This window comes from Parambassis ranga, chromosome 20 (genome assembly GCF_900634625.1).
Source record: "Parambassis ranga chromosome 20, fParRan2.1, whole genome shotgun sequence".
NCBI lineage: Eukaryota > Metazoa > Chordata > Actinopteri > Ambassidae > Parambassis > Parambassis ranga.
In genome coordinates this window covers 4776667-4799893 of record NC_041040.1, presented here as the reverse complement: position 1 = coordinate 4799893, position 23227 = coordinate 4776667, and the positions used below count along the sequence as shown (strand labels likewise).

Sequence of the window (23227 nt, the reverse complement as noted above, 5' to 3'; positions counted from 1 at the left end):
CTTACCTTGTCCACGTCTGTTTCGCTCAACAGGTCCTACACTGAGCTGCTCATCCTCACAGATGTCGCTCCTCTTCCTCTCTCTGTGGAGATATGTCTTCATCAGTAAATTATTTCTGGTTGTTATAAAAACATCAGAAAGTGTCGAGCAGCTCAGACGCTCTCAGAGAAACAGGAAGTCATGAACATGAATGAGCTGCTGTCTTTAACCACTGAGATCTTCCTGCAGGTTTCTGGAATGTCCACTCTTCAGAGACTCACAGACAAACTTTCCAAAGTCAGAGTAAAACCTAAGAAGATCAATCCAAACAGAATCAGATGAAACCTGTTTAGAAAGAAACCTTTGTGAAGAGCAGTTTGTTTTTATGAAGGAGAATAAAAACGGATTCAAATAATAATAAATCAGGTTTCATGTGAAGAAATGAGAGCTTTTATGTTGAAGCCTTAAAAGGAGTTTGTGTTGTCTCTGGGAGTTTAACTGGTTCAGAGTGGCAAGCTGTGGCTGAGCTCCTGTTAAAGAACCAAGGATGCAGATGTCCTGTTCATGGCTGATTTATTGACTGTGGTCTGTAATAACAACAAAGTAGAACTCATAATACATATATTCAGCACTCAAATATGTCCCATGAATCATAAATCGCAAACAAATCCCCTCACACGAGGCTCACGGATTGTGCGTCTTAGCTAGTTAGCTCACCAACATAACAACATTAATTAGGTCAAGTCAGTTTTATCTTGTTTTACATAAGTTGCCAGATCATAGCAGAATCATTGAAGGTTACCTTTCCTACAGAACAGACAACACCTTGTTCTATTACTAAACAAACTGAATAGCTGCATGTTGTTTGTTTTATGTGCATGGAGGCATGTCATTTCTGTACATGCTTTACTGTCTTTACTGCTTTCTGCCTTCATGCAGGTTTACACCTCATGCTGCTGTCTGTGCACAGAGGCCCGGTGTACTCACATACACACACAGACAGGTGTACTCACACACACACACAGACAGGTGTACTCACACACACACACAGACAGGTGTACTCACACACACACACACACAGACAGGTGTGTGTACATACAGGTGAGCACAGTCCTATCAGCAGTTAGAGAGTGTGTGTTTTGTTCACCATTACTTGTGACATGCTAGTTGGATACACTGAACTCCACTGACTGCGCTAGGCTAAGCTAACGTTACTGGTGTCAGCATTATTCTTATTTGTGCCATTTAAATATGCTGTTTACATCCCGCTCTGTAAGCCATGGCGGGACGACTGGATGCTGTGGGTCTCCTCTCTGCTCTGACTGCAGCTGCTGTGAGGTGGGGAGGAGCTCACAGCTGCACCTCCTGAACGTCCCATGCCGAACTAATGCTTAACTAAACAATACATGATATTAGCTACAAACTCCGGCTGGTTAGAACATCATTCATCTCACCTTCTGGCATCTACACACAGCAATAAACCAGGGAGATACTCAGTGAGAAAGAAACTACAATCTCCCTCTGGAGAAACATCACAGCACAGAGTTTCTTCAGCAGGTGTGATGCCTTCAACAGCGTCAGGACCACTATGATGCATTCAAGAACGTTGCACATGAAACTTCCAATGAAACTCAGCTCAACAAACAGTCACAGTGTGGCTTTCTAACAAGCCTCAGCTCCCAGCCCTAACTGATCCACATGTGGAGGCAGCAGCAGGGCTCTTACCTTGGACTGAAGGGTCCAGGTTCAGGACTGAAGTCTGGAGGATAATCTTTGGAATGGTCACTCCTCATAGACTCACAGGTGGATCCTGGTCCTCTGTGTCTGCAAACACAAATGTTTCTGTTCACATGGATCAATCAGTGAAGTCTCTCTGAACACATGAAGGACTGATCATCTGATGATCAGATGGTTCAATAACAGTCCTCTTCTTTAAGCTCTGACTGAACCTCTGTAACATCAGGGACAGAAGAGATTCACATGAGACACATACAGGACTCAGCAGCAGGGTCTTACAATGGATTGAAGGGTCCAGGTTCAGCACTGAAGTTTGGAGGTTTGTCTTTGGACCAGTCGCTCTTCATGGACTCACAGGTGGATCTTGGTGGTCCTGCTCTGCCCTCCTCTTCCTCCACACCACCATCCATCTTCAGTCAGTCTCACACCCCCAGAAGTTATAAGGTGATCCGCTCCATTAACTTTAATCTCATCCTGAAAAATAAAACACTACATTCACAGATCACAAGTAGTAAAAGAGAGAACAGAGGGTTAAAAGCTTCAGACTTTAAATCCACTGTTGCTGCTTCCAGGGTCAGAGGGTTAAAGAATGTTTATCTATATGTTGCCATATTCCTCACAGGTTCTTGTAAAGGTCTGCGTTATAAAGGCTCAGGTTTGTGGTCTGTCATTCATCCATGTGTAAGTGCCACTGTGCTGATTAAGGGCAGTGAGAGGTCAGCTGGTCCATGGCCTTATTTGCACCATAGATGGCGCCATTCTTCCACCTACATCTGTGACGCCCCTCACTTAGACTTCCTGTACAGACAGACTGGAGGCAGAGCCTGTGTTCTGTCAGGTCTGGTGCAGATCACTGAGACTCTCCTGGTCTAGTCGATCACCTTAAATCTGCTTCATTTAGCTCTGCATGAATAAGTCTGACATGTTTATTAATAACAGGCTGAACATCACTCAGCTGTTACTTCAGGCTGCTGGAAATACTCCAAATATCAGAGGGAGCTGAACCTCTGCTCCTCTGTAAACCTGTTTGTTTAAAGGGTTCATTTATATTCACCCTTGTGAAGTGAACGCCACTGTTCCTGTGCTGGCTGCTTTTACATGACTTTACTGCATGTGTTGAATCACTGAGAAGCTTCTCTGTGTCAATAAGAAGGTTTTTCTGACAGTTTATTTGTTGCTCAGGAAGTTTGTCACTTCACCTTCACTACATGGAAACATGAGTCACATCCATGTGCAGCCAGGCTGAACCTTTGTTCAATCAAACAGATGAAAACAGGTCTGTGTCAGTGCAGTGACTACATTACCCATGAGTGTTTGCTGCAGGGCGGTGTTTAAACACAGAGGAAGTCGATCAATAACCTGTTGATCAGTTCTCCTCCTCAGCACAAACCATCAGAGTCAAAGGCTCTGCTCCTGCAGCTGTCTGCAGACCTATCGACCAATCAGAACACAGAGCGTCTGAACATCTGCCTCAGTGTCAGCGCAGTGACGTCACTGTGAGCGTCTCCCCGCCACAGTCTGTGAACTTTTCTCCTGCTGATTATGAAGCTGTTTCCACACACAGGGACAGACGGACACTGATCACTGACACACTGCTCACACTCCTCCTCCTTCCTCCACCCGCTGCCCAGGCTCTTAGCGGGTTTAAAAGGGTTAATGTGAACAGACACTTTTCAATCTATGCTGTGAACGATGTTATTTTAGAAAACGAAGCAAACGTCGTGTTTCTAAACACCTGCTGTGTGTAAACGGCCTGAACCCGTCTGAAGGGTCCTGAGGCTTCGAGGCCTGGACTCACACAGGAGGCCTGGACTGCGCACTTACTGACACACACAGACACACACAACGAGACACACAGCCAACACGAGCAGTCTGCTGTCCACGCTCACGCTGACAAACAACAACAACAACAACAACAACAACAGCTCTAAGAAACATGAAGTTTAAACTCACCCAGCCTCCGCCTTCAGCTCTCTGTCCGCTGCTCTTCACTCAAAATGGAGACTGAACAAAGTCACTTTCAGTTTCGTTTCTTCCTCCATGTTGTGTAGTTCCAGGAAGAAGGAGCTCCGCCCACTGTACAGCGCTCACAGGCTGAGTTTGGACCACAGGTTCGGAGCAGCAGCGCCCTCATGACCAGAGTTACAAGGATCGATATATGGACAGTGTATCGGCAGAGTCACGTGACCGCTGATCGCTGCTACTCTTTGATGTGACAGTGTGTGTACAGAGAGAGAGAGGGGGAGAGAGAGGGAGGGAGGGAGAGAGAGAGGGAGAGGGAGGGAGAGGGGGAGGGAGAGAGAGGGGGAGGGAGAGAGAGAGAGAGAGAGAGAGAGAGAGGGAGAGGGAGGGAGAGAGGGGGGGAGAGAGGGAGAGAGAGGGAGGGAGAGGGGGAGGGAGAGAGAGAGAGAGGGGGGGGGGAGAGGGAGAGAGAGAGAGAGAGAGGGAGAGAGGGAGGGAGGGGGAGAGAGAGAGAGGGAGGGGGGGGGGAGGGAGAGAGAGAGAGAGAGGGGGGGGGGGGGAGAGGGAGAGAGAGAGAGAGGGAGAGAGGGAGGGAGGGGGAGGAGTGAGGGAGAGAGAGGGAGAGGAGAGAGGGAGAGGGGGAGAGAGAGGGAGGGGGGGGGGGAGGGGGACATGTTCGTGATGATTGATCATGTTCGGCAGGTTGAACACAGGTTGATGGTTCAACAGCAGCAACAGGAGACATGTTCATATTTATTCATCTTCCCTTTGGAGAGCTGTGAGCTTGTGTTGATGTTGTGTGTTTATTGTGACTGCAGGAAGCCACACACCAGGTGCAGCATCATCAATAAAGAGGCGATCGATCACAGCAGCGTTCTGATCGATCTCCCTGGTGACCTCAGTGTTCTGGAGCCTCAGTGGATAAAGCTCTCCCAGCCATCAACACAGCCAGTGTGGGGAAGAACGCTTCAAAAAGTAATCTGTAATGGACTCCGTTACATTACTCAGTCTGAGTACTCTGAATACTTGGATTACTCACACATTGAACTACATTTGAAGTGACTGCATGCAGTGATCAGCCCTGCTGACTGCAGGGGGCGCCATGAAGCATGAAACATGTCCAGACTGCTCCGGCTGACTGCGTCACATCAGTGTTCTGTCAGAGGAGCAGGACGTGATGACGTCAGAGGGACGTTTAAACCACGCAGCCATTAAGCATCTTCATCCTCATCTTCAACCGCATCCTCATCCTGATCTTCATCCTGATCTTCATCCTCACTTCATCCTCATCCTGATCTTCATCCTCATCTTCATCTTCATCTTGATCTTCATCCTCATCCTCTGACCCCATCAGTCTGCTCTGTCCTCTCTGTCTCTCTCTCTCCTCTCTGTCCACTGACATGAACCAAAAACTTTAGCTGTGATCAAAGATGCTGTATTGACGGTAAGAGCTCTCACTCCAACGACTATTCACCGTCACACACATGAACACAAGCTCACACTGAGCCGAGCGGTCAGAGTCAGACATCTGCTGTGAACAAGATCTTTGTTGTAGAAGAAGTGATGTTTATGTTTCCTCCAGCAGAGAACAGACACGTTAGAGTACTTCAACAGTGGAACTGTAATCTGATTACCACCTCTTTAGACTGTAACTGTAGTGGGATAGTTACTCAGATTTTGTATTCTGATTACATAACTGTGGTACATGTAGTCTGTTACTCCCCATCACTGCTCATGACACATGGGGGCAGCACGACCATCTGCTCCACTAAGAGCTTTCTATGGTCGATCATCTCACTGTGGGGAACTGGTGATGTGAACTGAAGGCTGAACCAACATGGCTGAAGCTGAAGAGGATGAAGGTGATGACAGGTTCTGAATTTGAGAAAATTTTTTTTGCATTTTTAAATAATTTATTATAAATTTATTTATTATAAATAATCCATAAAAGCTATATATTACCAGTATTTCACTGGATTATCGTTACAGAAGGCCTCTATCATCACAGTGAGTTTCATGAAAAAATACTGCAGGGTTATGGAGGAATGGAAGGTTGAATTGGCATTAAATTCAGAATTTTTGAAAAATGTTGCATTTTTTAAAAAATGTATTATGAATAATCCATCAATCTGCAGCAGATATTTCACTGGATTATTGTTACAGAATTGTTTCAATTTTTTCTGTCTTCGTCAGTTTGAAGATGTGACTGAGCAAACCACAGGCGAAAGACGCTTCATGTCTTACAAAGGTTTATTGGAAACACATGAAGAATTAGACACAGTTTAACACTGCACATGCATAATGTGGTCCAGTCTGTTCATCCAGTGGCAGCAGCCTCTGTTCCACCTGGTTCTAAATCTGACTGTATTACAAAAGGTTTCCCCAAAGAACAGACCAGTGCTAATCATTAACATAACAAATCTCAACTGTTCATGTTTCAAACATCTGCTCAAATCAAGGCTGAATAAGCACTGACACATTAACCATAAAGTTATACATTCACAAAATATAACAAAATGATCTATATAATCATTGACAATTGAAATATGTATAGTAGGTAAAAAAACCAGCATTAGCTTTTTTGGGAAAATTCCCCCACAACCCCCTTCTACGGGCGATCACGGTGTTCCACTTGCAGTGAACAGAAAACAATGATTAAAGGAATAACTGAACAGATGCACTTTATCAGCATGAGAGTAAAGAGAAGGAAAATGGGGAAACCGACGGTGGTGACACAAGCCCTTCAGCTTACACGTCACATCACTGGATCCCCGAGGCTCCTTCAAAAAGTTCTCTTCCTCTTGGGTTCTCAGGAGCAGCGTTCAGCGTACACACCAGGAGATTCTCCGCTAACAGTCATGGTTTTTACATGCGGGTCAGATCCCTGGTCCTGAGCCAGTTAGGAGAAGCAGAATGTCTTCAGATCCAGATCCTCCTTCCCAGAACATGAAGTCATCATGGTCCTGAGGAGTGAAAGGCAACAGCAAGAATGATGAGGGATTGAAATGCATCAGGCAGCACAGACATAAATCATACAAACTACCTGTCTTATGGTCAGCCAGCAGTCCCAGTGTCCACATCTGGTCTGATCCCTGGTCCTCAGCCACAGCATGCAGTCATTATGAGAAGGGAGGCCGTCAGGCCCGAACATCTGAGCAGCTGTCCTGGAGGTCATCGTGGACCTGAGGACAGAAAAAACAGCAGCCAGCAAAGATCCCACAATAATCACATAAACAGCCACAAGGACTCCTTCAAGGGCCTGTATCAAAGAAAGCTGTTAACACATCTGAAGAAGTCGATAAAAGGTCTTTGTTAGAGTTCATACAGGAGGTAACACCTGCTTCCTCACTGGCTACAGCTTCTGTGGAGGAAACTTGTGTTAATCACATACATCAGATCAGGTTTAATTTCTGGACTGGCCTCCTTCTAGTCCTGATGATGAACAGCTGATACCAACACTTGTTTCAGTCCACAGATCAGGTCCCTCTGAAAAAGGCAGCATGATGACCAGCTGCAGGCGACTCATGAGCAGCTCAGGCTGTTCAGGATTCTGTGAACTGTACTTTGACATAATAACACACAGTCTGAGGCTGTTGGGGTCAAAGGTTAATTCATTTTTACTTGTTTTTCAGTGTTCCATTTACTCTCCCAGACTCTGAAGGTGATACAAGGCTTTGAACCACATTCCATCAGCACCCTGTTTTCCAGACCCACCTTTTATTTTCAATAACCACTCGTTTGTATTTTCAGCAAATTCATTTTGCTTTGACCCATACTTCCTGACCAAACCCAAAACAGATTCAGAGACCTGATTTCATCACATTCAATGAACCCATGCAGTAAACCTTGCGCTTTAAACCACATTTTCAGACACCAGTTAGCGTATTAAGGAACTCGCCATTAATCAGTTTCCCTTTGAACCATATGTCATGCTTCCTTTGCTCCTCTTGTAGCAACAACCCAATACAGAACCATGAAAGACCTGATTTCATGACACACTTCAATGAACCCATCACACCTGGTTTGTACCTTTGTTTACCATCTTGCATTACATTTCCTCACCACCCTTTTGATTTCATCAGTTTTTGTTTTAAACCACCAGCACCATCAGCACCCTGTTTTTCAGACCAATAACCACTCGTTTGTATTTTCAGCAAATTCATTTTGCTTTGACCCATACTTCCTGACCAAACCCAAAAAACATTCACGCAAAGACCTGATTTCATCACATTCAATGAACCCATCACCGTGTTTGTACCTTTGAACATTTCCCATCATGCTTTAGTTTCTTACCCTTTGTGTTTTCATCACTTTGAACCATGTTTCACGAACACTTTTCATTTTCAATAACCTCAGTTCTGTCAAGAAATTCAACATTAATCATTTTTGTGATTTCATGATTTCATTGCACAATTCAACAAACCCATCCAGACCTTAGAACCTCTGAACATCAGACATGTAGACGTTTTCTTGAATTACCTGGTTATTTCATTTTCAACAAGCACCTTTGCAAAGTTTCATGTTTATCCATTTGTGTGTCAGTTACTCACCGTCAGATGGCCAGCAGCAGGCACTCACACTGGTTATAGCAGCTTCGTACAGACCCTCTTCCATGACAGTCACAGGCTGCAATGAATCCTTTCAAACAGTAATCAATGCAATTAAATTAATTCATATATAGTGAGTATGAAGAAAGGTGATGACAAGGGTTGAGGGAACTGCTCAGTGGATGGTGGTTTGAATTATGCCATGTGTGCATACAAACCTTGATGGCCATCTGTAGCTGGCAGCTCTACTCATCCCTACACAGGATGAAGATCACTGACATCAATGACAAGAAGCTGCTCCTTCCTCATGCTTCCCCTGGGTCTTGGCAACTCCAACATCTGGTTCTTCTGTGTCTCTACCAAAAAGCTCACATTCTGACATTTTTCCTGTCTTTACTCAACTCACAGGCCAAAGTGGCTCCATATGTACATTAACATTACACAGTACAACATATTGTTAACTTTAGAGTCTTCTGTAAATCTGCTTTAATATAAGATTTGTTTAACTGTACATCTGCAATAACACCAACATGAAACTGCATTTGATGATGTAATGGGAAAGGCGACAAGAGTTACAAATGACGACTCATCCTGCCGGGTCCAAACGTCCCCCACACACCGTGGAGCTCCGGCGCCTCATCACCCCCCCTCACCTGTGGTAGAGAGAAAAGCCTGTTAAGATGTGAAGCTGGTGGAAACCAAAGCTTCTTCCTGCTAGTTCAACATACGTCAGTGCTTCTTACTTTGTGCAGCAGAGACGCTGCCAGCTCCACTTTGGAAAGACACCAACGTGACAACTGTAACTGCATCTGATGGTTTAATGGGAAAGGGGACAATAAGAGTTACAAATGAAGAGGCACATGAACACAGACAACACCTAAACATCAAGCTTTGTGTGTGTCTCTGTTACTCACCACCTGTTGACCAGCAGCCGTCACTCACTGGTCATAGCGTCCACTCACCCTCCCATGGTGGTCAACAGCCTGCAATGAATCCTCACACACTACAGGGATCAATGCATGTTATAAAGCTATAATGTGTGCATACAAACCTTGATGGTCATCTGAAGCTACTCACCCCTCCACAGGATCACAGCCACTGTCCGACAGTAAGAAGCTGCTCCTACTTCCTAGTGCTATCATCAGCCATTTTGTTTATGTTCAAATTTAGTTTAGACTAAAAGACCTTTAAGGATATCAAATCATAATCTATCAAGTCAGCAGTCCTTTTACAGGTCTGTGACACTGGGGAGCTAAAGTTTTCATTTTAAGGTCCCAGAATGATCAAAACAGGGTAAGAAAGTTAATTTAAACATTTAAAACAAGGAGTGACGATAAGACAGACATACACAGAGACAACAGAGACATACATGAACATGCAATGACAGCAAAGCAGTGAGGACATCGTATAACATGTTGCAGAATTAAAAACATTCCTGGTTTAGATACAGTTACTTCAACATGTTTTCTACAGTCACTCTTACATTAAAACCTCCTGATCACACTCATGCATTCTACAAACAGGTGCAGCAACATTTCATACATGTTACATTTAAATGTACAGACATTTGCTGATGTTACAGATCATTGAACTCTTACAACAGATCTAACAGTTTGTCCTGTTCAAGTCATTCTGTCGATGAGCTGAAGGATGGAGGCTTCAGGCTGCTTCTGGATCCAGCTGATCTGTGCCAGCCTTCTTGTAGGAGCCTTCTTCATGCCTTCACTGCCACTCAAAATGGTTGAGAAATGTTCAAAATGAAATATCGCATCAAATTGATTCCATCGATCCATCTTCCAACCGCTGATCCGGGGCCGGGTCAGGGGGGCAGCGGTCTAAGCAGGGACACCCAGACTTCCCCCCTCGGCGTTCCCAGGCCAGCGGAGCGACAGTCTCCATCAAATTCGTGAAGTCAAATTCGTCGTGTGAAATTCAAATTTGTCAAAGTTGAAAATTCTTTCACATTGGTCAGGTGCACAGTCACTGGGCTAATGACACGTTGGGCAGAGTAACAGACATGTGGCCGACACGGCAGCCCTGTAAAAAGCAGCACAATGAAAACGGTCTTACCTTCTGTAGACTTCCCTAGGAGGAACACATGAAAACCAGCACTGAAAGCTGTGTGTGGCAATGGATGAGTTAATGTGGATGTGTGTGCAAAAAAGGGGGGGGGGTCTTGTGGAGCTATCAATGACAACCAGTTTGGGTAGTTTAGTTCTCATGTGCCAGAAATTCAAACTACACAACATGGTGCTTTCAAAGATAACTTTACAAGGTGTGAGTGTGTGAGAGCAGCAAAGCAAGAAAAGACAGTGGGAAACAGGCTCAGAGGCCACGACAGGTTGAGGAGGACAGAGACCAGAGGCCCACTTCACTGAGAAGGTTCAGGAAACTGCATTTACAGGTGGACTCTGGCAAGACCAGAGAAGCGGGGTGAGGAGACTCAGCAGTTATTCAACTACCACTCAGGTAGGTCCATCACTTCAGGCTCAACATACTCAGGTTCCACTACACCTGCTCTGTGAAATGGGCCCATAACACATCAACATAGCAACACATCAAAGGCCGACATCTGATTAAAGGCCTTTAAGACCTAAAAGATCTTAAAGACCTTTTGCAGATTGAAATGAACATTTCTTTGCACAAGACAAACCCTACCATAACGGGAGAGGGTGAGGAAGAGAGAGGACAGAGCGAGTGGCACACGGGCCAAAGAGCACAGATAAGACAAGGTACTTACAGTTTGAAGATCAACGCACACCTACACTGAACCTATTCCACGCAACCGCTGGTGACCACGCTGGACTTGATGAAGGCAGGGCTCCTCTTCAGGTCACAGAAATGAACTTTAACTTGGTCGACGTAAAGGATTAACTATTTAATATTTAAACTACTACCAACCTAACTGAAACATTAATGGACACATCATGGATGACTTCATTCACATTTTAAAACATCAACACTGTAAATTAGAGAGAGTCAGAGGAAAGTTGTTGGAAATGAAAGGTTTGGCTCAGCGGCCAGGAAAAACCCAAGAGTCAAATAGAAAACATTACCATCTTACCGTTTGTTGATGTGTTTGCTTGTAGATCAGACTAAAAAAACAACATAAAAACAAGCTTTAATACCTACACCTATTAAACACTCATCAACCAGATGATTAAATGAACCTTCAACCTTTCAATGCAGAGCAATACTTAACGTGTGTGAAAGGCCATTATAAGGTCAAGAACATTTCATATATGACTTGTTGGATTTAGATCAACCTTTTTAAAACTAAGCAAATCTCCTAAATATTAATCACATCATTGGAGTGGTTCATAAAATGTTCTTTCTTCTAACCAGAGCAGCTGCAGGAGTCTCATCTGACATTAGCATTAAGCTAACCTGCTGCTAAAGGGGGCTGTTTCATAAACACACGTTAGCCTCTGTAACATAATCCCAAGTCTGACTTGTCTCTATAACTTATGACCTAATTCAACCTGTTATGAAAATAAAATACATATTTCTGAGGCTTTCCTCCTAACATCCTCCATCAGCAGTAATCCATGAACAGAAACATTGATTAGCATTAGCTGCTAACAAAGGTTGCATTTAGGGCTTCACTGACCGTTATGTGAGAGCCTCTGCTTCCCTCTGGAGTTTGGACCGACTCATCCTGCCGGGTCCAAACGTCCCACACACACCGTGGAGCTCCGGCGTCTCATCACCCCCCCTCACCTGTGGTGGAGAGAAAAGCCTGTTAAGATGTGAAGCTGGTGGAAACCAAAGCTTCTTCCTGCTAGTTCAACATACGTCAGTGCTTCTTACTTTGTGCAGCAGAGACGCTGCCAGCTCCACTTTGGAAGACACCACTGTGACAACTGTCGCACAACTGAAGCTCCGGCACCATCAGAGCACAGCTCCTGTGAAAGAGCAGCACAGTTTAACTCCACAACATTCAAAGCTTTGTACATTTTAGATCCTCAATCATTAGTGACACGATGGATAATGCATGAGGAGAACCAAGCAGTGAAGCTCCCTTTAAAACACCTTCAAAGTCAGAACATGACCATGTCAGAGACTTCTATAGGAAAACACACACAGTGCTTTGAAGGAGCCAGTTTGGTCCAATATGAACCCATCAGTGGTTTTACATCATCACAATAAAGGTTTCACAAAAAAAAACTGTTGTGCATTTGTTTACCCCTGCAGCACAATCCATGATTGGACCTGGTCTAGATGAGGGAGTGCATCAACAGGACATGACGCCAAATAAGAATATAGTATTATAAATATGTATGTATTATATATAACCACAAAACTTCATTAACCACAGTGTAGATGCTCAGCTGTTTTAATGTTCAATCTAATTTAATTAAAAGAATTTACATTATAACAGTACAAGAGTCAGAAACATGGCACCATGTGGCACACTAGCCTAACAAGCTAACACACCTGACAACAATTAAGCAATTCCGACTAGCATTAGCTGCTAACGTTGCTCGCAATCAAAGTATTAACTGACCTGAGAGAGCTTCTCTTTAAAGTTTGGACCGGGTCATGAGGCTCACAGAAACCTCAGCTGGTTAATTTATGTTAGCTTTAAGTTTAAAAACTTAATTAACACAACGTTATGGTACAAAAGTCAGAACCAGGCCACCATGCACAGCACTGGTTCAAACTGGCCTAACAAGCTAACACACCTGACAACAATTAAGCAGCGTCGATTAGCGTTAGCGGCTAACGTAGCTCGCAATCAAGCCATCACTGACCTTAAAGCAGAGTTTCAGCTTCTGTTTGGAGTTTGGACCGAATCATTCCCTGAGTCCAAACGTCCCACGAACCCTGTGGAGCTCCCGCGGTTCATGTCCCCACCTGTCTGCACGGACTGAAGGCCGCAGCTCCTGTGAGGTAGGTGGAGCAGCGGATGCTAATGACGAATTAGCATCGGAGCGGCACAGACGCGGCGACGTGATGACGTCATCCAAGCAACACGCACAACTTCTGGGACTTAAAAGACAACGGAGATCAAATAAATAATAAAAAGATTCATAAATCATTGGTTATTGATCCACGATCAGGTGAAACGGGAAAAGAACAAATAAAGAAACATTTCACTGATATTACTGCTGTTGTTATTTTACTACATTAAATATGATCAAAGAATGTGTTCATGTGTGTTTTAACCGTTTTCTCCTTTTTGTTGCTTCATTCAGAACAAACCCTTGAACACTGCTGCACTGACTGTTTATACACTTCTTGTTTTGAGGTGTTCTAAGTTCATGTTTCACCTTTTTGGTTCTCTCTGCATTTTGTAACAGGCTGAATACATTTAGAGCATGGATTAACTAAAATAGCAAACATATAATATTAGATAAACGCTGGTTTAAAAGTAACATAAATATGATGTTTGTATATAAACACATGATCAGGTCAGGCTGATGTAGCAGCAGCGCCCCCTGCTGTTGGAATAAAAAGCTTCATTCAGGGCTTTGCATGTTCTCCGACCAGCTTTATTGCTGCGTTTCCTTTACTTGTGATAGTGTCCCCAAAAAGGAGGAGCAGCCTCCACCCTGGTCCCACACCACGCCTGGTTTGTTCCTGAGCAGGTCCTCAGCCTCCTCAGGCTCTGCACCTGGTAGAGCGCCTTCAGCTGGATGTCACTCAGACTGGTTCCGGCCTGCAGGGAAGAAAACTCAAACAAAACAACACCGCTCAACTTCTCCACCACATAAATAGAGTAAACTGACAGAGGAAGAATGGCAGCCTGGTCTGAGGGGATGGATCTCAGTAAGAGAGAAGGGATCAGGGTTTTTGTTCATCATCCTCAAAGAGTTAAACTCACTCACCTGCGGTCTGTGTAGAAGTATGAGAGATAATTTACTGTTTCTCTCCCCCTTCTTCTCCTTCATCCCTCCTTCACTCCTCTTCCTCCTTGCTCCACACACAGTGCTGACTCAGCAGTGTGATGTCCTCTCTGTCACAGTGATGGTGGCAGATGAAGCGATGAAGAGTAAAAAGCTGAAGAACACATTGCTTCAAAGATACTGTGTTTGTTTCTAGCAGAGGATGGTTCTGATCCATCGACCTCTGGGTTATGGGCCCAGCAGGCTCTACTGAGAAACACCCCAGATGGGACTCGAACCCACAATCCCTGGCTTAGGAGGCCAACACTGGGGCTGGACATGGACATGAGGGTGTTAATGCTGAGTCCTTGTGCAGCTTCAGACAGTGTGTCTCAGTAAGTATCACTCACACCATCCAACATGTTCTCATACTTTTGGGGTGAGGGGGGGTTGAGGTTTGGTCCAGACAGTCCCACTGATCTGACCTACAGCTGCACCATCACCACACGCAGGAACAGCAGGAGAGCTCTGATTAAATCTGGTCTGTTAGAGACAACTGTTAGAAACTCAGAGTCTGGACAGACATTATTAACCCTTTAACCTCTGTGTGTTTCTGTGTTTCAGCCTCCATCAGTGGTTCAGACTCTGAAACAACAATCAGCTGCTCTGCTTCAGACATTTCTCTGTACGACCTCATCTGGAGATTCAACCACAGTCAGACCATCCTGACCAAGACCAGGACTGAGACCAAGCACACGGTCTCAGAGGAGTGGAGGCAGCATGTGAAGAGTGTGTCAGAGTCAGGCAGCCTCACCCTGCAGCACTTATCCTCCAATCAGGAGGGACTATACACCTGTGAGCTCACTGATGAAGAGGAGACCATCACCACAAACACCTTTGTGAGGACAGAGAGGAATACAGGTAGAACAAATGACATGACATCAAATGCACCATGAGGCGTTCAGGGACACACTAACAGACTGACTGGGGTTATTATGGTTGCAGCCATCTGTGTTTCAGCGGTCATCTGCCTGGTGTTGAGATGGAGGCTCAAAAAGGAAACAGCTGTTTTCAACAGATATTTGTTCCACACACAGAACTGCAGGTCATGACGTCACATGACTTCCTGTCCACAGAGAGTCCGGCTGTGACTGTTATTAAATGCAGGTGTGTCAGTTTGTGATGTGAGTCTTCAGACTCTGCAGCTCCATCAGCTGGTTGCTCCTGCTCCACCTTGATGCTCCACTCTGATTCAATCAGGAGGAGTTTCTGGAACAAAGTTCTTTTTTCATGTTTCCCTGTTCAGTTTAAAAGGCGTCCAGCAGTGGGCGCTGTTCCTCAGTCTACAAAGGCACAGCAGACCGTGGACACGCTGCAGAGTTGGTGAGATAGGACTGCTCTGTCTCTCTGTGTCCTCTCAGTTTGGTTTGGAGACTCACACAGGAAGGTTGTCTGCCCCCTGCTGGTCAGAGCCTGCAGTGCTGACCTTCACATGAACTGTTGCAGAAGCATGAACAGGACGACGTGATGTCAGAGGAAGTAAAACAACTCTCAGCTCTGCAGCGCCGCCCTGTGGAACCTGTGTGCTGTGATTTTTTTCCAGGTTTTATTCATTGACAGTAAAAACTATGGACAGAGCTTCCGTGACGTCACCCGTTTGTCTCTGAAGAGCCGTTTTGAGGCTCGTGGGAGGTTCCGAGACATGATGACCGCCGCCATGTTGGCAGCGTCACGTCCGCCAAAACTCCAAATATGGACAAAGAGGGGGAGCACGAGCGGGGTTTAGGGGGGCGGGCGATTGTGGAAGCAGGAAACAGCGTCTTCTGTCATTGACCTGCTGCTGTTGTCATTGTTCAGTTTTACTGCTGCTCTCTTTATGTCTTGCTGTAATTACTGTACATTGTGTAATTGTGATATTCTCTCCACAGCTCTGTGATCTTATGACCAAAATTTATATATTGTCAATAAACAGAGCTTTACCGTCCTTGAACAGGTCTTACATATGATTGGTGTTCAGACTGAAGTAGAGCAGGTGTCTGGTGATGTGAGGTAGCTGAATATCTGCAGGGAGCAGACTGCTCTGTAAACACCAGAGGAAATGCACTGAAGACTCATAATAAATATTCAGTGCTAACTGGCTGTGCTAATGCTAACTGGCTGTGTAGCATCGCTGCCCTTGTTGGTTTTAGCAAATCTAACCTGCAGTAATTGCCATGTTTGATGATGTTATGTATTTATTCTCGCTGTAACTCAGCACTGACGCTTATTACTCCTCTGGTGCACAGAGCAGGAAGAGAGTGACAGCCAGCCGATCCTTACAGGGTCCACCAGGAGGCCTGCATGATGTGTTTAGCGTCTCATCGCTTCCACAAATTATTAATATTCTCCCTTTTGATGCGACACTGTCTACAACTTTGCCTGGTGACAGTGTTTTGCAGCCGGTCACGTCAATACGATAGATAGCGGGTGTTGAGTTTAACTGACCACACGTCCGATGTTCCCTGAAGGCACCATGGCCGAGCTAAGGCCTCAGCATCATTGTCATGCTGTCACTCAGCAGTCCACACCCATGTCCCAAAACCTCAAAGGTGAAAAAAGGAGAGGCGAAAGTGGAAAAAAGATTTGAACCTGAAGAAACAAGATGTGAAACTGTAAAAAATTAAGATCTGAATATATATACCCACAAAGACAAAGCATGAAGACGTGTGTCTGTCCAACAAGCCTTCATGTGACTTTACACACTTAGACTGGAGGCTCACTGCTACACAACACAAATAACCAGCCCACAACAACAACAACACAACAGAGGAGGTGTGGAAGGAGCATCCAGCTGGAAGAGGAGGACAGCCTGGAGACAGTTTGTCCACATTCAGACCATGATGGGAGCAGCTGATGTGAGTCTCTGCTCCGTCTGCAGCCCCACAGTCAGAGCACAACAGTGGACACAAAAAGACACACAACAACACAAACATGCTGCAGCGCTGCAACGTGTGTGGACGTGAACACAGCTGATGATTCTACAGTTCAGACTCTGTCAGTGTTTCTGCAGCATCCGGTCCAAAGACGTCAGCCAGAACTGATGGTTTACAGACTTTTAATGATTCCTCACAGGACATGAACCAAAGTCAGAGCTGAGCACAAAGTCAACAACTAAACCATGTGTCACATTAAACATCAGCCACATTCATCAACACCAAGGAAGGATAACCTGTGAGGACTGAAACACTGCAAACGGATCCCTGTGAGGGTCTGAGCAGAACCAGCTGACCTGAGTTCTATGACCCGAGTCATACTGAACTGAGACATTTGACAGACCAAAGTGGAAGGGGATCCACCAACTGAAATGATTACCGAGTTACTGAGGTGTGAATAGGTAAATGTATGTGACATGGTTAATGTATTATTGTTAAATGTTAAAGGGTACCTACATGCAGTGAGGTCGATAAGTTCTCCTACTTAGAAATCATGGAGGAGTCTAGAACTTTCAGCACAGGTGCATTTCCACTGTGAGAGACAGAAAAATAAAAACCGGAAATCACTTCGTATGATTTTTTAACAATTTATTTGTAAATTACTGTGTCTAATAAGTCTTTGATCACTTGCTGATCAGCCAGATTTCTGACCCTCAAAGACCTGTTATTGTGCGTTTAAATAGTCCAGCTACACTCTGCTCATCATTCTAAATCAGTAGCACCAGTTTGAGCTCGTTAGCCGTCATAAAGACACCTGTGCACCCCACAATCAGCCAAAGTCGTAGCAACATGGGCAAAACCAAAGAGCCGTCAAAAGACACCAGGGACAAAATTGTAGACCTTCACAAAGCTGGAAAGAGCTACGGGGCGATTGCCAAGCAGCGTGGTGAAAAAAGAACAAGTGTTGGAGCCATCATCAGAAAATGGAAGAAGCTAAACATGACGGTCAAAGTCCCTCGGACTGGGGCCCCTGGAAGATCTCTCCTCGTGGGGTCTCGATGATGCTAAGAATGGTGAAGAATCCAAGAAGCCAAGAACTACGAGGGAGGAGCTGGTCAATGCCGTGAAGAGTATACTGTACTTACCTTGTTGCCTAAGTAAGAGTTAAAGGTGAAAAGATCCCACAGAACTAACCTGAACACTTAACTCTTTTCTTTAGGGAGCAGGTAACTCCAAGAAAAACGGAACAAACAGAGATAACTAGCTGAGAATTAAAGTAACTGTTTCTACCATTAGCTCTACAGAATATTAAAGACCGGTCTGAGATAAACAGAAAAAACCAGAACAAGCAGCATTTAAATAAGAAGGACCAAACCAACAGGACATTTGATACTGTTTGTTTATTTTACACTGTAATACTGTACTGTAGATATTCATTGATATTTTATTGATACATTTATTGATTTTTTTATTACTCTATTAACCTGCTTAATATTTGTTGTTAAGTAAACTGCCGGCTTATCTACAGCTAATCACTTCTTTCCAGTGACACAAGTGTTACATGAGCACAAAGTCAACAACTAAACCATGTGTCACATTAAACATCAGCCACATTCATCAACACCTTACTCAGAGTGCAGCTCAACACAACACATCCTCTACACTGTGACACACAACACACCTTGATGGCCCCTTGGACTGAGGCTTTACTCCGGGTCTGGTTCTTTTTAACCCTTTATGCCATCAGTTCTATCAAAATAAAGGTCCGGCTCAGCAGGAAATATCAAAATAAAAGCTTTAAATGCCTGTAATCATGTACATATTACTTTGGGGTCATTTACAGTTTCTGTCAGAAATGTTGATAAATTGTTGTTCTTGTGCAACTTTCGCAAACACTACCCTTTTGTGTTGTTCGGGAAAAAAACATCCCCTAACTTTAACGGTTTTAAAAATATATCAGATAAATATTTTTTTGAAATTTTGTTGCATAGACCTTTTAATTAACTTCAGTTCTAATCAACAGTAGTGAAAAAAATCATTTTCCCCCAGGATTTTAACCCTTTAATCACCAATTTTATAAGGGGTGGTAATTTGTGATTTTACCTCCTACCAACAGGGTAAACCACCAACAACCAAGAATGCATGATTATGTAGTGCCATGGCTGTGCAGTCAAAAAATGTGGTTATAATGGAAGTCTATGGGACAAACGAACACATTAGGGAGAAAAAAAGAAAATCCAGTGCTGTGCAAAAACTAATAATGCAATAAAGTCAATGTTGTTACTGATGTTTGACATGACCAAGACTGTAATAAAGGTTAAAAAAATCCAGTCCACATTCACCTTTTCTATTAAAAATGAGCCATTTTGTGTGTTTTTTTTCCAATTTTCAGCACCACCCCTTATAAAATTAGTGATTAAAGGGTTAAAATCTTGGGGTAAAATGATTTTTTTTCACTACTTTTGATCAGAACTGAAGTTAATTAAAAGGTTATGCAAAAAAATTTCAAACTGTTTTTTATCTGATATATTTTTAAAACCGTTGACATATTGACAAAGTTATGGCCAAAATAAACAGAAAAATGACTCTCAGGGGACAAAAATGTCCCGAACAGTGCATAAGGGTTAAATCTTTATGTCTCTTATTTTGATAATATTGATTACACCACTCAGCGAACCTAGAACTGGTCCAGCAGCTAACAAGTGTTACATGAGCACAAAGTCAACAACTAAATCATGTGTCACATTAAACATCAGCCACATTCATCAACACCTTACTCAGAGTGCAGCTCAACACAACACATCCTCTACACTGTGGCACACAACACACCTTGATGGCCCCTTGGACTGAGGCTTTACTCCTGGTCTGGTTCTTTTTAACCCTTTATGCCATCAGTTCTATCAAAATAAAGGTCCGGCTCAACAGGAAATATCAAAATAAAAGCTTTAAATGCCTGTAATCATGTACATATTACTTTGGGGTCATTTACAGTTTCTGTCAGAAATGTTGATAAATTGTTCATTTTCAGGATTTTTTGCAGGATCAGAGCAGAAGACACCTGAAGACCTCCTTCAAGTTCTGAACGTCTCTTCAACGTGGACGGACTCTGCAGCTGCTCTTCAGGGAGAAACATCCACCTTTAAGTGAAGCAGTTCAGTGAAGACGAGCTGTCAGACTGACGGAGCAGAGAGAGCTCCACCTTTACTGAGACACAGTCTGACTGCTGCCAGAGACCATCTGAGGAGGAGGAAGAGGAGGAGGATGATGATGATGATGATGATGATGATCTCCCTGTGCGGATCCTCAGGACACACTCCGTCCTCTTCATGTCCACCTCCACCTGCAGAGAGAATGAGTGTGGAGGTGAGTGAGTGTTGACAGAGACTCCCTCCATCAGCAGCATCATCCAGTATAAAGAGCAGCAGGACTTCAGTCCTGTTCAGAGCAGCAGGACTTCAGTCCTGTTCAGAGCAGCAGGACTTCAGTCCTGTTCAGAGCAGCAGTGCAGCAGCTGCTTCCTTCCAGCTCTCATGTTAACGTGTTGGAGTGAACACACTGAGCTCCGAGCTCACAGAGCTGCAGACTTTTAGCATCAAGTCTGTGTCCTCTGCAGGTTTCACTCACAGTGGAGACAGACTGCTGAGTCATCAACACAGACTTTACTGAGGACGTCCTGCTGTCCCATTTAAAGACAGAGTCTCATCTGTCTCTGACAGAGAGACATGGAGGTCACCATTCTCACAGCATCACTGAGGAAAGCAGCCAATCAGAAGGCAGCAGCTTCACAGGAAACACTGGATCTGTGATACTGACTGTGTTTAGGACAAAACAGCTGAAAGCAGCACAGACTGACTCCACCCCTCTACTGACCTCACAGTCTGCAGGCTGCAGTCTGGACTCTGCTCAAGATCCAGCAGCTGCTCCACTCCTGAATCCTGCAGCTTGTTCCAGCTCAGGTCCAGCTCTGTCAGATGGGAGGGGTTGGACTTCAGAGCTGAGGCCAGAGAAGCACAGCTGATCTTTGACAGACTGCACTTCATCAATCTGAATAAAGAATAACAGATGAAATGATTGATAATCAATCAGATGAGTTTCAATGATCAGATGAACATTATTGTGTCCAAACAGTCTTTAAGGTTAACTGACTTTAAAAACAGAGGACATTTTCTACATATTAACAAACACTTGTTTTTATGACAGCAGAGTACATTTAAAACAGGAGCACCAAAAACATGAACAAAAGTACATTTACAGCTTTATGAATAGAAGCTCTGTGAGGATTTAAATTAGACATATAACAGTATCAGACAGAGAACTGACCTCAGAGTCTGCAGGCTGCAATCTGGACTCTGCAGAAAACCACACAGCTGCTCCACTCCTGAATCCTGCAGGATGTTGCTGCTCAGCTCCAGATGTGTCAGATGGGAGGTGTTGGACTTCAGAGCTGAGGCCAGAGAAGCACAGCTGATCTCTGACAGACTGCAGCTGATCAATCTGAATAAAGAATAACAGATGAAATGATTGATAATCAATCAGATGAGTTTAAATGATCAGATGAACATTATTGTGTCCAAGCAGCCTTTAAGGTTAACTGACTTTAAACAGAGGACATTTTCTACATATTAACAAACACTTGTTTTTATGACAACAGAGTACATTTAAAACGGGAGCACCAAAAACATGAACAAAAGAACATTTACAGCTTTATGAACAGAAGTTCTGTGAGAATTTAAATTAGACATATAACAGTATCAGACAGAGAACTGACCTCAGAGTCTGCAGTCTGCAATCTGGACTCTGCAGAAAACCACACAGCTGCTCCACTCCTGAATCCTGCAGCTTGTTTCCATTCAGGTCCAGATGTGTCAGATGGGAGGGGTTGGACTTCAGAGCTGAGGCCAGAGAAGCACAGCTGGTGTCTGACAGACTGCAGCTGATCAACCTGAATAAAGAATAACAGATGAAATGATTGATAATAAATCAGATGTGATCAGTTTCAATGATCAGATCTACATGTGTGTGTCCTCATCAACATGTCAGCAACATTCACACCTGTTTATGTCAACACAGATCAATAACCTGCTGCTGACCTCAGTCAGTCTGTCATTACAGGATCAATATCAGATCACACATGTTGGAGCACAAACTGTTCATCATTCCATTCCAACCAATCAGAGAGCTTCTTACATGGACAGTTATCTTTGTCTGACTGTTTTCAGCGGAAAGTGTCACAGACAGAATAAATGGAGGCTAGAAGAAGAAACTGAATGACAGAAACCTCAACAGCTGAGGAAGAGGAGGCTGAAATGGAGACGATGAAGACATTTACACCATTTTAAACATCAGAATAAATTCTATAATCTCAGATTATTCTGTCAATCCTCTTATTTGTTCCACTTTGTAAACTTCCATCATTCATAATTCATTGATTTCAATGATGTCCTCCATGTTCTTATGATGTTTGTGCAAACCTCTTTCATTGATTGATAGATTAATCCTTCATGTTTGAACCCAAACTGAAGCTGCTTCCACAGCTGAGCTGCCTGACAGCTAAAGGCTCGTCCTCCATTCTACTGTGATGAATCCTAGAAACTACAAGTAAAGCTTCACTCTGAGATCTGACTGTTCTGTTAGGAACATACGGTTCTATCAGGTCCTGCAGAGATCATGGAGCTAGTCCATGTAGAGCCTTGTAGGTGAGGAGAAGGATCTTGAAGTGTATTATTGACCCACTGGGAGCCAGTGAAGAGAAGCTAGAACAGCAGAGATATGATCCCTTTGGCTGCTTCCTGTCAGAACTCTAGCTGCTGCTTCTGGATCAGCTGCAGCTGTTCATGCAGTGATGTGGACATCCTGACAATAGTGAGCTGCAGTAGTCCAGTCTAGAAGTAACAAAAGCATGGAGTAGTTTCAGCATCACTCTGAGAGAGGATGCTCCTGATCTTAGTGATATTACAGAGGTGGAAGAAGGTGGTCTGAGAGACCTGTTTCATATGAGGGATAGACCACATGTCCTGATCAAAGAGAACTCCGAGGTTCCTCACAGTCGGACTGGAGGCCAAAGTGATCCCGTCCAGAGAGAGAATGTTATCAGATAATCTAGATCTGAGATGTTTGGGCCAAAAACAATGAGCTCAGTTTGGTCTGAGTCTAACAGTGAAAAGTTGGAGGTCATCCAGTCCTTTCATAGACAAGCATGTTCATGTCTGTTTCTATAGAATCTTTGATTGTACTTATAGATTACTGAACATCTACAAGTGGT

General features: G+C 44.0%; 1 protein-coding gene across 33 annotated transcripts in view; it reads right to left on the bottom strand.

The window, feature by feature from the left end:
- The window catches only part of LOC114453318 (NLR family CARD domain-containing protein 3-like), a 444189-nt gene that overhangs the window by 42890 nt on the left and 378072 nt on the right, over positions 1 to 23227 (bottom strand). For 24 of the 33 annotated variants that reach the window (XM_028433155.1, XM_028433178.1, XM_028433147.1 and 21 more), the window contains 2 exons: positions 20836 to 20900; positions 19475 to 20305 (listed from right to left, as the gene is read on the bottom strand). In XM_028433155.1, coding sequence (XP_028288956.1) covers positions 20290 to 20305; positions 20836 to 20900 — 81 coding nt within the window. In that variant the 3' untranslated portion in view covers positions 19475 to 20289. Of the gene's footprint in view, positions 1 to 5; positions 83 to 1704; positions 1804 to 19472; positions 20306 to 20835; positions 20901 to 23227 lie in introns of those variants that run through there. The other 9 variants (XM_028433151.1, XM_028433149.1, XM_028433158.1 and 6 more) reach the window with 4 other exon arrangements.